Here is a 17,449-nt window from a genome sequence, read left to right on the forward strand (position 1 = left end):
CCAACTTCATTCCATTTGACATAAACTTGTTGAAGGCCAACCGTGAGCAAGTCCTGATCAGTGAGCAGTGCACAAGGCTGATCAAGACCAGAGCCCTGGCCTTTAAAGAATGCACAGCCAGGTGGCTGGTTTAGAAAGTGCTGGTTGATACCTTCCTCCTTCATTTCCAACTGCTCAAATCCCTGAGGTTCCATCCAGCCCTGCCTCCCGCAGGGCACTCACCCTGACTCCCAGCCCACAGTGCTCACTCCTGTGTCTGAGGTCCCACAGCAGCAGGCACCTGAGTCACACACCTTGACCCAACACATGTTTTAGATTGTCCTTTGGCCCATTCACATAAGCACTCCTCAACCAGAAGTCCTTCAAAGCTGGGTCTGGGTGAGACAGTTCATTTCTACCCCTCAAAACACAGAAGACAATGCTGAGCCAAGGCACTCAGGAAACACCTGGGAGTCATTTCACATTCCATGGCTTGTTTATCTATTGGTCTGCCTTGATTCTATGACTCAGTTTCCCTGAGAGCAGGCACCACATCAGTGGCCTCCCCTTCTGAGCCAGGCTAAAGAGGAGACCTGGCAACACTGAGACTTCAGGACATGTTTAGACAACAACCCAAACAGACTGTGCATCAGAGCACATCCACACCAAGGGGAAGAAAGGAAGAGCTAGCTCCTCCTGCAGCAGACAGAGGAGGAGAGAGAGCATAAAGCACGTAGCAACCTACCACCACTGGGGCAACGACAGAGGCACATCTGGGACAGTCGCTTTCTGCAGAGTTAAGAGAACATGATCACACCACTACGACATTCCTGAGCCACTGGAGAAAACCTCTGTCAAATATTCTATTCAGATTCTGTTAGCTTGGGGACTGGAGGGGATCCCCAAAGTTCTCTGAGGCCTAGAGGCTCTAAATATGAACCCTGCATCAGGCACCATTCACACCAACTCATTAGAGAGAAGTCAAGTTTTCTGGTAGAATTTAATCAAAGCTGCAAAGTCTTTTTTCCATGTGCATTTGCTGAGCAGTGCCACCCCTGAGTCTGTCATTACAATCAGATACAAAACCTTACATGTAAAGGCTTGGGAACAGGGGCCCTGTGCAATCCCATTCTGTTTAACTTCAGGATGGCCGAGTATGTGCACATGGGACTACAGGTGCATGAGGGTGCACACCGTGCCCAAGCAACTGCAGAGAGGGAGGTCTACACATGCATGGGTACATGTGCATCTCCACAAATGTGTGACCAGCATGTCTACCTGTTACAAGTATGAACACCTGCAAGTAATATTGCAGATCCTCTGCTACTCCCCAAATAAGAAAACCTACCGTAGCAACTGCCCTGCCCACCCGGACAGCACCAAAGTCATTAGGGTCGAAGTACTTGTTACTGTAGAGGTAGAGGCCAGAGGCGGCAAGAGCCATGCTGGTCCATGAAGCAAGCTTGAGAGCCCTTCTGGCCATGTCCTCAGACCCTGCAGAAGGAAAGTCGAGAAAGAGGAACAGTTGAGCTTCCTAGTTAGACAAAGATTCAAATCCAGGCTCTGCCACTTAGATTGTATGACCCCAGGTCATTTTCTTAAACTCATTTTTTTATACATATCGTACTTTTTTTTCAATTTTTATTAAGGTATTATTGATATACACTTTTATGAAGGTTTCACATGAAAAAACATGTGGTTACTATATTTACCCACATTATCAAGTCCCCACTCATACCCCAGTGCAGTCACTGTCCATCAGTGTAGTAAAATGCCAGATTCACTGTTTGCCTTCTCTGTGCTACACTGTTTTTCCCTGTAACCCCCCCACACTATGTGTATTAAACATAATACCCCTAAATTCTCATCTCCCTCCCTCCTGACCCGCCCTCCCATACCCCTCTCCTGTGGTAACCACTAGTCCCTTCTTGGAGTCGGTGAGCCTGCTGCTGTTTTGTTCCTTCAGTTTTGCTTAGTTGTTATACTCCACAAATAAGGGAAATCATTTGGCACTTGTCTTTCTCCACCTGGCTTATTTCACTGAGCATAGTATCCTCTAGCTCCAACCATGTTGTTGCAAATGGTAGGATTTGTTTCTTTCTTATGGCTGAATAGTATTCCATCGTGTATATGTACCACATCTTCTTTATCTATTCATCTACAGATGGACACTTAGGTTGTTTCCCTATCTTGGCTATTGTAAATAGTGCTGCAATAAACATTGGTGTGCACATGTCTTTTTGAATCTGAGAAGTTGTATTCTTTGGGTAAATTCCAAGGAGTGGGATTCCCGGGTCAAATGGTATTTGTATTTTTAGTTTTTTTGGAACCTCCATATTGCTTTCCACAATGGTTGAACTAGCTTACATTCCCACCAGCAGTGTAGGAGGGTTCCCCTTTCTCCACATCCTCATCAGCATTTGCTGTTTTTAGTCTTTTCTATGCTGGCCATCCTTACTGGTGTGACGTGATATCTCATTGTGGTTTTGATTTGCATTTTCCGGATGATTAGTGATGTGGAGCATCTTTTCATGTGTCTGTTGGCCATCTGAATTTCTTCTTTGGAGAATTGTCTCTTCATATCCTCTGCCCATTTTTTAATCGGGTTATTTGCTTTTTGGGTTGAGGTGTGTGAGTTCCTTATATATTTTGGATGTTAACCCCTTGTCAGATATGTCATTTACAAATATATTCTTCCACGCTGTAGGATGACTTTTTGTTCTGTTGATAGTGTCCTTTGCCATACAGAAACTTTTTAGTTTGATGTAGTCCCAAGTGTTCATTTTTGCTTTTGTTTCCCTTGCTCGAGGAGATGCGTTCAGAAAGAAGTTGCTCATGCTTATATTCAGGAAATTTTTGCCTATGTTGTCTTCTAAGAGTTTTATGGTTTCATGACTTACATTCAGGTCTTTGATCCATTTCGAGTTTACTTTTGTGTATGGGGTTAAACAATAATCCAGTTTCATTCTCTTGCATGTAGCTGTCCAGTTTTGCCAACACCAGTTGTTGAAGAGGCTGTCATTTCCCCACTGTGTGTCCATGGATCCTTTATCATATATTAATTGACCATATATGCTTGAGTTTCTATCTAGGCTCTCTAGTCTCATCCATTGGTCTATACTTCTGTTCTTGTACCAGTACCAAATTGTCTTGATTACTGTGGCTTCGTAGTAGAGCTTGAAGTCAGGGAGCATAATTCCCCGCACTTTATTCTTCCTTCTCAGGATTGCTTTGACTATTCGGGGTCTTTTGTGGTTCCATATGAATTTTAGAATGATTTTCTCTAGCTCGTTGAAGAATGCTGTTGGTATTTTTATAGGAATTGCATTGAATCTGTAGATTGCTTTAGGCAGGATGGCCACTTTGACAATATTAATCTTCCTATCCATGAGCATGGGATGTGTTTCCATTTATTGGTGTCTTCTTTAATTTCTCTCGTGAGTGTCTTGTAGTTTTCAGAGTATAGATAGGTCTTTCACTTCCTTGGTTAGGTTTATTCCTAGGTATTTTATTCTTTTTGATGCAAGTGTGAATGGAATTGTTTTCCCAACTTCTCTCTCTGCTAGTTCATTGTTACTGTATAGGAATGCAACAAATTTCTGTGTATTAATTTTGTATCCCGCAACTTTGCTGAATTCAGATATTAGCTAGTACTTTTGGAATAGATTCTTTAGGGTTTTTTATGTACAATATGTCATCTGCAAACAGGGACAGTTTAACTTCTTCATTGCCAATCTGGATGCCTTTTATTTCTTTGTGTTGTCTGATTGCCATGGCTAGGACCTCCAGTACTACATTAAATAGAAGTGGGGAGAGTGGGCATCTTTGTCTTGTTCCCGATCTTAAAGGAAAAGCTTTCAGCTTCTCGCTGTTAGGTATGATGTTGGCTGTGGGTTTGTCATATATGGCCTTTATTATGTTGAGGTACTTGCCCTCTATACCCATTTTGTTGAGGGTTTTTATCATGAATGGATGTTGAATTTTGTCAAATGCTTTTTCAGCATCTATGGAGATGATCATGTGGTTTTTGTTCTTCTTTTTGTTGATGTGGTGGATGATGTTGATGGATTTTCGAATGTTGTACCATCCTTGCATCCCTGGAATAAATCCTACTTGATCATGATGGATGATCTTTTTGATACATTTTTGAATATGGTTTGCTAATATTTTGTTGAGTATTTTTGCATCTATGTTCATCGGGATATTGGTCTGTAATTTTCTTTTTTTGTGGTATCTTTGCCTGGTTTTGGTATTAGAGTGATCCTGGCCTCATATAATGAGTTTGGAAGCATTCCCTCTTCTTCTACTCTTTGGAAAACTTTAAGGAGGATAGGTATTAGGTCTTCACTAAAAGTTTGATAAAATTCAGCAGTGAAGCCATCTGCTGCAGGTGTTTTGTTCTTAGGTAGTTTTTTGAGTACCAATTCATTTTTGTTGCTGGTAATTGGTCTGTTCAGATTTTCTGTTTCTTTCTGGGTCAGCCTTGGAAAGTTGGATTTTTCTAGAAAGTTGTCCATTTCTTCTAGGTTATCTAGTTTGTTGGCATATAATTTTTCATAGTATTCTCTAATAATTCTTTGTATTTCTGTGGTGTCTATAGTGTTTTTTCCTTTCTCATTTCTGATTCTGTTTATGTGTGGAGACTCTTTTTTCTTGATAAGTCTGGCTTAAGTTTATCTATTTTGTTTATTTTCTCAAAGAAGAAATACTGGATTAGGAAAAGGAGAATGCAAAGGGGAAAACAACAGAATTATAAAAAGTTCTGAGTCAAAAGAGTCAAACAAGGAGAGAAAAAGAAATAGAATAGGTAGGAAAAATAGAAAGTATAGATGGAAGACAGTAAAAGTAACTTCATATATTTAAGTTATATTAAATACAAACAGAAAAGATCAACTACATGCTGTTCACAGAAACTATACAAAATGTAAGTTAAAAGAATGGAAAAAGATGTACCTGTGGGTACTTACAAAAAAGAATAAGTAACTGTGGCTGTATTGAGGCATGAGCCAAAATCAACTTTAAAGAAAATGAAGACAAGGCTGTTTGTAGTAGATTCCATTCAAAGGGGTGAACAGAAAGGCATAGAGTCGGGAGGGGATGGTCACAGACTGAGTCCAGAGCAGAAACAAATGGTGATGGCCCAGATCTTCCTGTTGTGTCTCTGCGGGGGTTTGCATCTGCAGGTGGCAGTTGTTTCATTGATTTTTTCTATTGTTTTATTCTTCTCGATTTTATTTATTTCTGCTCTAATCTTTATTATGTCCCTCCTTCTAAAACTCATTTTCTTAAACTCATTTTCTTAATATCCATTTCCCCATTTGTAAAATGGGATGTTACCTACCTCCAAAATTGCTGATAAAATGAAATCTGATAGAGATATAAAATTCTTAGTATAGTACCTGGCACAAGACAACTCTCAAGGTCATTCTTCCTTCAGGAGTGCCAGGCACTGTTCTAGGCACTGGAAGAAGAGTGAACAAAACAGACAAAATTCTTGCCCATGTGGTGCTTACGCTCTAGATGAGATGACAGATCATTAGCAAACAGACATGTAATATATTAGAACAGCAGCTAGGGTTAAGTGCTAAGAAGAAAATCAAAGAGGGTAAGAGAAAGGATAGTGAATATGTGATAAAGGATGCTATTTTTATATAGATTAACCATCATTATGTGTAACTATTATATCAACATGTACACACAGTTGTCATGAGCTCTCTGTGCTTAGGGTAGAAGTGGTTAAAACCATAGCCAAAATGGCAGCTAGTCAGAATCAGCCAGGTAAGCTCGCTGCATCTGGCTGACTTTCAGTATATTTATTTCAGTTAGAATAGACTGCCCCTCATCTAAACTGTGAGCTCCTTGAGGATGAATACAATGACTTTAGTTCTTTACCCACTCACAGTCCCACAGGGTGCTTTACAGTTTGGGAGTCAGTGTCCACCTGCTGATCTGTTTAACCAAATCCACACTCCAGGTCAGTGAATCAAGTGGGCTCCTGGCTTCCCTGATACCTTTCCCCACCAAACCTGTACCTGCTCAGTTCAGCCGGTGAACTCTTTGGCATCACTGCACCCAATGGCCTGCCTCCCCTTCAATTTGTGGAAATTCTGTAACAGACTAAAATCCTTGACCACAGCTGCAGCTGCCAGTGAAGAAGTCCCACCCAGGACAACTGCCACCTGCAGATGCAAACCCTGCACAGACACAATGGGAAGACCTGGGCCATCACCATTTGTTTCTGCTCTGGACTCTGTCTGTGACCATCCCCTCCCCGTTCTATGCCTCTCTGTCACCCCTTTGAATGGAATCTACTACTACAAACAGCCTTGTCTTCATTTTCTTTAAAGTTGATTTTGACTCTTGCCTCATAATACAGCCACAGTTTTTGTGGGGTTTTTTTTGTAAGTACTCACAGGTACATCTTTTTCCATTCTTTTAACTTACATTTTGTATAGTTTCTCAGAACAGCATGTAGTTGATCTTTTCTGTTTGTATTTAATATAATAACTTGTATACATGAATTTAATTTTACTGTCTCCCATCTATGCTATTTTACCTACCTATTCTGTTTCTTTTTCTGTCCTTGTTTGACTCTTTCTGACTTAGAACTTTTTATAATTCTGTTGTTTTCCTAACCCAGTATTTCTAAAGTATGGTCAGAGGAACACCTGCAAAATCAGCCTGGGTGTCTTTTGAAACTGCAGATTTCTTCATCACATTAACAAAATGAAGGATAAAAATCATATAATCAGTTAAATGCAGAAAAAGCACTTGACAAAGTTCAATATCCATTTATGATAAAAACTCTCAGCAAAGTAGGTATAGAGGGAATATACCTCAACATAACATAGGCCATATATGACAAACCCACAGCTAGCTTCATACTGAACAGTGAAAATCTGAAAACTTTTCCTCTATAATCAGGAACTAGACACAGAACCCCATTCTCCCCACTTTTATTCAACATAGTATTAGAAGTCCTAGCCAGAGCAATTAAACAAGAAAAAGAGATAAAAGGCATACAAATTGGAAAGGAAGAATTAAAATTAGCACTGTTTGCAGATGACATGTTATTATATATAGAAAACCCTAAAGAATCTAGCAAAACAACTGTTAGAACTAATAAATGAATTCAACAAAGTAGCAGGGTACAATAATCTGTTGTTTCTATGCCCTAACAACCAATAATCAGAAAGAGAAATTAAGAAAACAATTCCATTTACAATTGCATCAAAAAGAATAAAATACCTAGGAATAAATTTAACAAAGGAGATGAAAGACCAGTACACTAAAAACTGTAAGACACTGATGAAAGAAACTGAAAATGACACAAATAAGTGGAAAGATATTCCACGCTCATGGATTGGAAAAATTAGTACTATTAAAATGTCCATACTACCCCAAAGCAATGAACAGATTCAATGGAATCCCTACCAAAGTTCCAATGGCACTTTTCATAGAAATTGAACAAATCTAAATAACCCAAAAATTTGTAAGCAACCACAAAAGATCTCGAACAGCCAAAGCAATCTTAAGAAAGAAGAACAAAGCTGGAGAAATCATGCTCCCTGCTTTCAAATTACATTACAAAGTTATAGTAATCAAAATGGTATGGTATTGGCATAAAAACAGAAACATGAATCAATGGAACAAAATACAGAACCAAGAAATAAACCCACACACCCCATGACCAATTAATTTACAACAAAGGAGCTAAGAATACATAATGAGGAAAGCACAGTCTCTTCAACAAATGGTGTAGGGCAAACTGGACAACCACATGCAAAAGAATTAAACTGGACCACTATCTTACACTATACACAAATATTAACTCAAAATGGATTAAAGACTTGAACATATGACCTCAAACCATAAAATTCTTAGAAGAAAACATAGGCAGTAAGCTCTTTGACATCAATCTTGGCAATAATTTTTTTTAATCTGACACCAAAAGCAAAAATAAATAAGTGGGACTACATCAAACTAAAAAGCTTCTGCATGGCAAACAAAACCACTGACAAAAATGAAAAGGCAACTTACTGAATGGGAAAAAAATATTTGCAAATCATATTATCTGATAAGGGGTTAATATCCAAAATGTACAAAGAACTCATACAGCTTAGCTGTAATAAGACAAATAATCCAATTAAAAATGGACAATTTGAACATTTCTCCAAAGTAGACATACAAATGGCCACACAACAAGATATCACCTCATACCTGTCAGAATGTCTATTATAAAAAGACAAGAAATAACGTGTTGGCAAGGGTGGAGAAAAGGGGACCCTTGTGCACTGCTGGGGGGAATGTAAATTCATGCAGTCTCTATGCAAAACAGTATGGAAGTTCCTCAAAAAATTAAAAATAGAACTATCATATGATCCAGCAATTCCTCTTCTGGGTATTTAGCCAAAGAAAACAAAAACACTAACTCCAAATGATGCATACACCCCTATATTCATTGCACCATTACAACAGCATGACATAGAAACAATCTAAATGTCTATTGATGGATGACTGAATAAAGAAAATGTGCTACACACACACACACTGGAATACTATTCAGTCATAAAAAATAATGAAATCTTGCCATTTTTGACAACATGGGTGGACCTGAAGGGCATTTTGCTAACTGCAATAAGTCAAACAGAGAAAGACAAGTACTGTATGATCTTACTTACATGTGGAACCTAAAAAAAAGACAAACTCATACACAGAGAACAGATCTGGTGATTGCCAGAGACAGTGGGTGGGAGGTTGGCAAAATGGGTAAAGAGGATCAAAAAGTACAAATTTCCAATTATAACATATGCAAGTCATGAGAACGTAATGTACAGCATGGCAACTATAGTTAGTAACACTGCATTGCATATTTGAAAGTTGCTGAGAAAATCCTAAAAGTTCTCATCATAAGAAAAAAATACATTTGTAACTGTGTTGAAGGATGTTAAAATAGACGTATTATGGTGATCACTTCTCAATGTACACAAATATTGAATCATTATGCTGTACACCCAAAACCAACATAATGTTACATGTCAATTATACTAATAAAAAAATTTAATATCAATCAAAATATTTTTTAACCCACAAAAATGCAGATTTCTGAGGTCCACCCCCTGCTGCACTGAATCACAAACTCCAGGGATCAAACTCAGAAATCTATATTCTAATAACATAATAGTAGTATATATGCAAACTAAAGTTTGAGAACTACTCTTCTAAGTATCTTCTTTTTAATACAGAGAGGCTTCATGTGGTCAAATCCATCAGTGAAACCATGCCCAAAAACCAAGGCTTCCAAGTTGATCCTACCTATCCCCAACCCCAGGTGACTGCATTCAACCCACCAGTATGACTGCAAACAATTAACTTTTAAAAAATAATTTAAGAAACTCATTTGTTTCCTAAACACAAGTGTTCTGGCCCAACTCCTGGGATGGGTTCCTAACCCTGCACAAAAAAGGTTTGTAAATTACAACCTTGCTTTGTCACACACTCTTTATTTTCTTTATATTCTCTTTATTTATGAAAACTGCTCATTCTGCAACACTTTAGTAAGCCAAGGGTTTACTCAACTTAAGCATGCTGAGGGCATGCCTGCCAGGCCAGGGTTGAAGTGCTGATACAGTCACTTACCACTGGGTAAGCAGGACAAATGGCTAACTCCCTCTGAATCCCGTGACCTTGTCTGTAAAACACGAATCCTAACAGCACTGCCTACTTGATCTGGTGGTAAGGAACAAGCAAAGCATGCAAAATGTTAAGCAAGGCACCCATGTACACAGTAAGAACACAGGGGCAACTACTATGACCACACTGTTACTGTTATGGTCCTCTACTCACCCTATCATCATTATTATTATTATCACTGTTATTTCCTCACCAATGCCATGCTTTGGTTAAGGATTTTATCTACTCCCCTGCCTGTCAGCTTCCAGAGGACTGCCGCACATTGCTTCTAACATCCTGCAAGCCCCCGCCTAACCCTCCCTTTTCACCTTGCTCTCTACACTGTCGCCTGTAGTATTTTCTATCAAAAGGGACAGCATGCTTAGATCACCCTCTACTTTGTCTCTGCCAAGATACAGGTGCCCAACTGGACCCAGAAGCAGGACTTAAATTAGGCTGAGAAGCCTCAGCTCCTTTCACACTTTCCTTTTTCAAGATCATCAGCATGACAAGGTCCATGAGGGGTGGTCCAAGGACCTTCCTTGTGGGGCCTACATAGAAGCCTACATTAAGAAGGTGGTATGGAGCATCTGTAGCCAGGAACTCTGGAGCAGGGAAGAATCCCGGCTCTACTGCTCACCACTGTGTGACCTGGAGCAAGTCACAACCACTTGGAGCCTCCATGCAATCATCTATAAAGGGCATTAATGTTAGTACCTATTTCACAGGTCATCGTGAAAATCAATGGAGACACTACTTTAACATCATGCCCAACATGTTCAGCATGAGACTTTTCCTTAATGTTATTTTGAATTTTATTTCTTCTTCTGTGAAAAGCTGAAGAGCTTGGGTGGAAGAACTCCAAGTACATCAGGGATCAGCATTTGGCACAACCTTGTACAATTAATAAAGGTGGGGAGGAATGCCATCACATCTTGCCTGAACCACTCAATCATCCCCCTTCCAAACTGACCATCCCACCAACCTTCACTTTGTACTTACCCTCATCCTAACCCACACTGCATTCAGATCACTCCTACATCCCCACCACCACCCAAAATGTCCAATTCACTAGCAAGGAGGTCAAGGCCCACACCATTTTCAATCTACCTTTCCAGCTTCAATTCCCAAAATATCCCTCCACCCTCAACCCCCTTCTATTCCTTTATGAAGCTTTCTATGAGTCAATCACTCTGAATCTGTTACTCCTTCCTCTCTGGTCTTATTATGCACTGCTTTTATCTCTAATGATCTGGTCCCATCTGCCTGTTTCACTAAATGCAAAAGGCAGCATTTGTTAATTAATTAATAAGTCTGCTGATAAATAAATGATTGAACAAATGACTGAGTACATGTTCCCCAGTCTATTCTGAAACCTAAGTCCAACTGAGCATTGCTCTGCTCTCCACTCTCCAATGGCTCTCACCTGACTTAGAGGAAGAGCCCATGGTCTCCAAGGCTATGTGATCTGACTCCCCAATGCCCCACAGGGTCTCAGGCCTTTCCACCTTCCCCTCCAATAGCACTGGCTTCCTTGTCATTCCTGAAACACACCCGGCACATTCTGGCCTCAGAGCTTTTGCATTTGCTGCTCTCCCTGCCTAGAACAGGGGTCAGCAAACTTTCTGGAGAAGGCTGTATACTAAATATTTTTGGCTTTGCAGGTTATACTGTCTGTGTTACAACTACTCAACTCCTCATTGTGGTGCAAGACAAAAAGCAACCACAGACAACATGTAATGGGTGTGGACCTCAAGCTATAGTTTTCCAAGCCCTGGCTTAGCACATAGTAGGTGCTCGAAAAGTATTTCCCGAATGAATGAATCAATGAATCGATAAACTATATCCCATGAAGGCCATGCAGAGCCACTAACAACACAGGTTCCCAGATAGATTCACACACCCAGGGCTGACGATTTGAAAGCCAGCCTCTCCTAGTCGCCTCCAGCACCACTTCCCAGCCCTTGCCTCCTCTAAACCCCAACCTCTGGTGCACCCTCCTCCAGGACTGCCCCTGGAGGCACTGAGGCCACCAGCAGCCTTGAGATGTCTCTGGATGGGGAAGTGTCAGCAAAGCAGATGCAACTCCCAAGACACAATTTTAATGCAAATGTCCTCAGTAATAAAACAGGTGGAAATTGAAAAACATAAAATAGATGATATTGGAGCCAAATTGTGTCTAAATAGACCAGAGCTGAAGTTTTCCATAAGGTGTCAATGAGTCTTTAACATGCAAATGAGTTGCTTCCCTCTGGGTAGCTTAAAAGATCCTGTCAGCTGTGAAATATGACTGTGGTTGAAAAACACCTTTCATTATTAAACCCTTTGCTAATGAATCACCTGTCCTGTTCTGTTTATTTGACTTTATGACTTCCCTTGAGTTCTCTCTCATAAGACCATACACTTTCAGGGAGGTAGGGGAAGGCCTGAGTTCACCAAGACCCTAAAACCTAATCACTAGATAAAAATATTAGCAACAACTAACCTCTGCAAAGTCCTTTGCGCTCATTATCTCATTAGATATTTCACACAACCCAGTGAGGTGGGCAAATATTATTACCATCCCCAGACAGAAAAAAGGAAACCAAGGAGCAGAAAGGGTGGCTGCTTTGCTCCAGGTGGCTCAGCTAGTAAAGGGCAGAGTAGGAGCTTGGGCCCTTCTCTTTATGGAGTACATGACCTCCTTGACAGGTATTCCCAGAATCTCCATTCACAAAAGTTCTTACCGCTGTTCACATGATTCGCATCAGTAGTAACCGCATCAGTCATTCTGGGCTTGGACTATGATTTCTGACCCTCTACCAGCCCCCAACAATGCCAGGCATGTGGAAGACACTGCTTGGAGCTCTGGAAATCCACTACTTGTCACATTATCAAGTAAAGCACCTCATTGAAACAACCAGTTACAATCTATGAAACATTTAGGAGTGCTGTTACTGTCAAATCTACAACAAGAATGGAATCCATCTCACTTAGACCACAGGAACACCCCAGCAGGTCATGAAACAAGACAACAGGAGAGTATGGCAAGTTCTACAAAACGGAAGTTGGTGGTCACATGACAGGTCCATCCCCTGGACAGAACTAAATGGGGCTCTAAGCCCTTACTGTTCCTGGGCCAGGAAGCAGCTAGGCCTTTTCAGTTACTATCCATCTGCAGCCCAATGTCCATGCCATATTCTGGGACAAGAAGCCTGGAATCACCTCCCCCTGCTTGGTATATAGGTGAAAACAGGCACAGAGGAAAGGCACCCGAGGTTCTGATTTCATTAATCCTAAAAAGTGACCACAGCTTCCTGCCATTTCCTAGAGAAACTAGTAGGTAAATAAGCATTATTTCTTCTGGTCTGCTCCCAAGACTGGAAAAGACCCAACAATACCCCTGGAGATAGAGAGATGAGGTTTTCAAGGTAAGCTGGTTACTGACACAGATAAAAAGCAAACAACGTGATGATACGGTCATGTCTCAAGACTGGAGAGATGCTGAGTCTATGCCAGGGACCACCTAGTTGGCCTGAGCAGGTTTACAATCTGCCAAAGGTAATGTCTGATGCCCAAAAGGTAGTCAAATCAATGTTAATTAAATAGAATCCCTGACTAATGCCAAGGTACCAGAGTAGACAGGGGAAACACATGAAAATCTGTATATCAAGTAATCTAGGGGGGAATTAACAGTGTACAAAGTAATATGCACGTGTTTACTATAACTACAAAAGTTAAACTGGCAAACAAGGACAGAAAGGCCCATAACCAAGTGTGAAGAGTTAGTGCTTTAAGTTCATGGGATTTTTTTCCTAAAAACAGTAGTATTCAGAAGTATGTCCCCAGACCTACTGAATCAGAAACTTTGGGAATGGGGTCCAGCATTCTGTGTTTTGTAACAAGCCCTCCGGGTGATTCTTACTTTTGAGAACCACTGCATAAGAAAAGACACAGATAAAATCTAATTCACTTTTAACTTGGCAAATATTTCTTAAGTACCCACTAAATGGCAAGCATCATGGACCTGGATCGATAAATATTTGTTGAATTGAATGACTTCCTAGTTAGTAGAAAGTAAATGACACTTAACCTGGGGAGAGGGCTGTACTAGGTGTCTTCTAAAGGCTGCTCTCCATACCCGGGCTGTCATCAGCACACGTTTACGAAGGGCCCTGCGAGGCGCTGGAGATAAGGAGCGCTCTGGAGCACCGGGCACATACAGGCAGAAGGTGGGGTATCTGCGTCGCGCGCTGCACACGTACGGATCACTCTCCAGCCCCTGCCGTCTGCGACTCGGGGCCCAGAGGCCACCGTGGGGTGAGGACGTCTGGCTGAGCCACCCAAGCGTTCCCCCAGCTCAACTCTACCTACGCGCAGGACTGCGCCCCCGCAGAAGCCACTCCACACTTTCCCCACTGGAGAACGAGGGGGAGAGTCTCCGCAGAAAGGGCGGGGCACTGCCAAGTCGGGCGAACCACGTGACCGCGCGCCGGACGTCAGGTGACAAGGTCACCGGCCGGTGGGGGCGGGGGAGAGGCTTCCTCCCGAGGGCCTAAGTACAAGCGAGCACCAGGCTTATCCACACTGGCTCCCCTGCGCGGCCCGTGCTGTGCAACCTTTGGCTCCGCGCGGGCCTCCGAGGGGCTGCCCCTACTCACCCCGAGGGAAGCAGAGCCGCAGAGCCCGGCTTCCCGCCGCCTCCACGTCGGGGGTACCAAGAGAACCTTGCTGTCCACCACTCCCTGACCGCGCTCGGTTAAGCCGAAGCGCCGCGCGGCCTGCCGGGACTTGTAGTTCTTGATTCCCTAAGCAGGAGGACCTGGGTGAAAGATCCACCGGGGCAGAGTCGGAGGGACTACAAACACTTTACCTGTCAAGTGGCCTCTTTTGCCAGGGCTGCGGACAGAGAATCTTCTTGAAAACTTGTTTTCCAAAGGCTTTCCAAATAGGTCATATATTCGTGTTCAGTGGAAGATAGTTTTGGATTATTAGAACAAGAAAATTTACTGACACCCGATGGACGTTAAGAATGCGCCAATAAACCTTAAGTTACCTTTGACCCCTACTCATTCACTCATTGACCTCTGCTTATTAGAATATTTATGAGATTTAATCTGGGGACATTCCGCAGACATTCATTCATTCTACAAACATCCCTTGTGCTACCCAATTCCAACCAAATTTCCAAAAGGATTTTTTCTGGACTTTCACAAGCTAACCTAAAAATTATATGCAAAAACAAAGAGCAAAACATAGTCAAAGTACTCTTGAAGAAGACTAACATGTCTTGAGAAGTTTCCATATATCAACATTTATTATTAAGCTATAAGTATCAGGACCATGTGGTATTAGTAGAGAGATAGGCAGAGGGAAAAATGGAACAGCCCAGAAAACCCAGAAACAGATTCAGGCATGTATGGAATCTTGATAAATGACAGAATTGGGGTTATAAATCAATGGGGAGAGATAGATTATTCATATGAGCTGGAACAATTATCTGTTGGGTATCTAACAGACTCCTAATTCACAAAACTAATTCCTTGTAGATTAAAGACTTTAAAGGAAAAAGCAAAAGCAGAATTTATGAAAGAAAATAAAGGAAAACATCCTATGGTTTCAGGGTAGGGTTTATTAAATGCCATAAATACAAACTGTATAGAAAACTTTGATAAATTGGGCCACATTAAATTTAAGAACCTCTCTTCACCAGAGGGATAAAGACAAGCCACAAACTGGAGAAGACAATTGCAGCCCAGAGATAGTGTAGAGTTGCATAATACAGCCCCTGTCACCTCAAGTTTGTGCTGTATAGATGTTAAGACAAGAAAATGAATAATTTGTAAGTGGTGTGAGAAGTGTCAGGATAGAAGTATGAGCAAAGTAATTACAGGAAAACAAAGAAGGGAGCATTCATTTTGCCCAGGAGATTTTGAATGCTCCAAAAACTAAGAACTGGCTTGTAGGCTGGGAATTAAAGGATGAATAAGGGCTCCCAAGAGAAGGGTGTTGGGGAGCAGCCCAAGCACAGGAAAAGTCATATTAAAAAGCATAAAGATGCAATAGAATACAGCAAAAGACATAAAGATACTGAAAGATGAAAAATTTTAAACCATAGACAAAAGAGTAAATATATTAAAAACTTAATGTGATTACTCCAGTTGGACCTTAAATTTAACTATGAAATTGTTACTAGCAGGGTAGCAGTTAATCCTGAGGAATGGGAATGGGGAAGATGGGATTAGAGTACTTTCAGTTTACACTCTATGCTCTTTTGTAATATTTGAATTTTTTATAATGAATGTGTATATAACTTATAATTAAAATGTAATTATTAAAAAATTTTTAATTTAGCTAACTTCCAGTTCAACATGGTATGCTAACTATAGTCTGAGGCCTGGGCCTCTATAATTCTTAGAAAGCTCCCCCAGTGATTTTAATGGACAGCTTAGTGGAAAGGCTCTGAAGAGATGGTTCATGCAGTGGTCAGGTGGATTGAGAGCAGTGGTTCTCGGGCACATTAGAATCCTTTAACAACCTCCGTAGGCCACACCCGGACTTCTTAAATCCATTTTCTAGGGGTGGACCCATATATAAGTATTTTGTGGAGTTTCCCAGAGATCTCAATGCACAACCAAGGTTAAACACCACTGATTTACAGTCAAAGAATCTTGTTTGAATTATGTGACTTCAAGCACATTCTCTAATTTGGCAGAACTGTAGTTTCCTTCTTGATAAAATTTGGTTACCTTCTTGATGAAAGATATTAGAAATTATCTTTTTTACCTACTGCAGAGGTTCTCATGAGGATCAAGTGAGATGGTAGGTGTGCTTTGGAAACTGGCTATTACTGTGCAGATGTATCCCATCACACTTAGAAGAAAATCCAAACTCTACCCAACCCACCCAGCTCTGCCTAGCTGTTCCCGCTCCCTCTTGTCTCTCACCTCATCTCCTACCCTTCTCTCCCCTCTACTTGCACCACTCCAGCCAAACCAGCTTCCCTTCTGCTCCTCAACCTGCCAAGCTGGATGCCTCCTTGAAGCGCTTACACTTAGTGTTCCCCTATAACTTCAAAGGTCTGCTCTGTCCCAGAAATCTATTCTCTATTCCATTGTCACCCCTCCAGATTACCCTTATCTAACCAATGCCATCCCTCCACATTCCCTGAGACACACCCTATCCCCTTACACTGCTTGATTTATTATAGTATGCATAAATGCTTGAAATTTTATCATGTTTGTTTAGATGGCTTCTATCTGTCTCCTCCACTAGAATATAAGCTCCAAGAGAGCATAGATTTAGATCCACAGTGCCTAGAACAGTGCCTGACACACAGTAGGTACTAGGTGCTGAAGATGTTAATGGTGCTTAAAACAGGCAAAGTCCCTGCCCTTGCACAGTGTCTTTTGGCTGAGGTGGGAGAAGGGGAGACAGAAAATAGACAAGCAAAGAAATAACAGGATAGTTGCATGATGTAATAAACCTTGTGAAAGAAAAAAGCATGAGGTGTGGAAAGAAAAAAAAAAGAGGAGTTAGAGACCAAAGATGGTGTCTTACTAGAGTAGTCAGACCAGGCCGCTTTGAGGAAGGTGCAACATGATGGATAAGGAAGTCAGTCATAGAAAAGATAAAGAAGCATGTTCCAAGTGAAGGGAATAGCAAATGCAAAGGCCCAGGGGTAGGAAAGAGCTTGGCATATTGGAAGAACAGGAAGGAACCCAGTGTAACTGAAACAGAGAGAATGATGTGGGAGGAAGTAGGAAGGATGGGTAGGAGCTGGGCCACACAGGTCCTGAGAGAGCTCAATGGTTTAGAT

General features: G+C 41.3%; 1 protein-coding gene across 8 annotated transcripts in view; it reads right to left on the reverse strand.

Moving 5' to 3' along the window:
* ADCK1 (aarF domain containing kinase 1) overlaps positions 1-14,399 on the reverse strand; it is a 164,701-nt gene extending 150,302 nt beyond the window's left edge. For 3 of the 8 annotated variants that reach the window (XM_057488270.1, XM_057488271.1, XM_057488267.1), the window contains exons 1-2: positions 13,724-14,097; positions 1,328-1,473 (exon numbers count right to left, since the gene is read on the reverse strand). In XM_057488270.1, coding sequence (XP_057344253.1) covers positions 1,328-1,462 — 135 coding nt within the window. In that variant the 5' untranslated portion in view covers positions 1,463-1,473; positions 13,724-14,097. Of the gene's footprint in view, positions 1-1,327; positions 1,474-13,723; positions 14,099-14,291 lie in introns of those variants that run through there. The other 5 variants (XM_057488274.1, XM_057488272.1, XM_057488273.1 and 2 more) reach the window with 3 other exon arrangements.
* Positions 14,400-17,449: the final 3,050 nt, after the last annotated feature.

This window comes from Manis pentadactyla, chromosome 11 (genome assembly GCF_030020395.1).
Source record: "Manis pentadactyla isolate mManPen7 chromosome 11, mManPen7.hap1, whole genome shotgun sequence".
In the NCBI taxonomy this organism is placed as follows: domain Eukaryota; kingdom Metazoa; phylum Chordata; class Mammalia; order Pholidota; family Manidae; genus Manis; species Manis pentadactyla.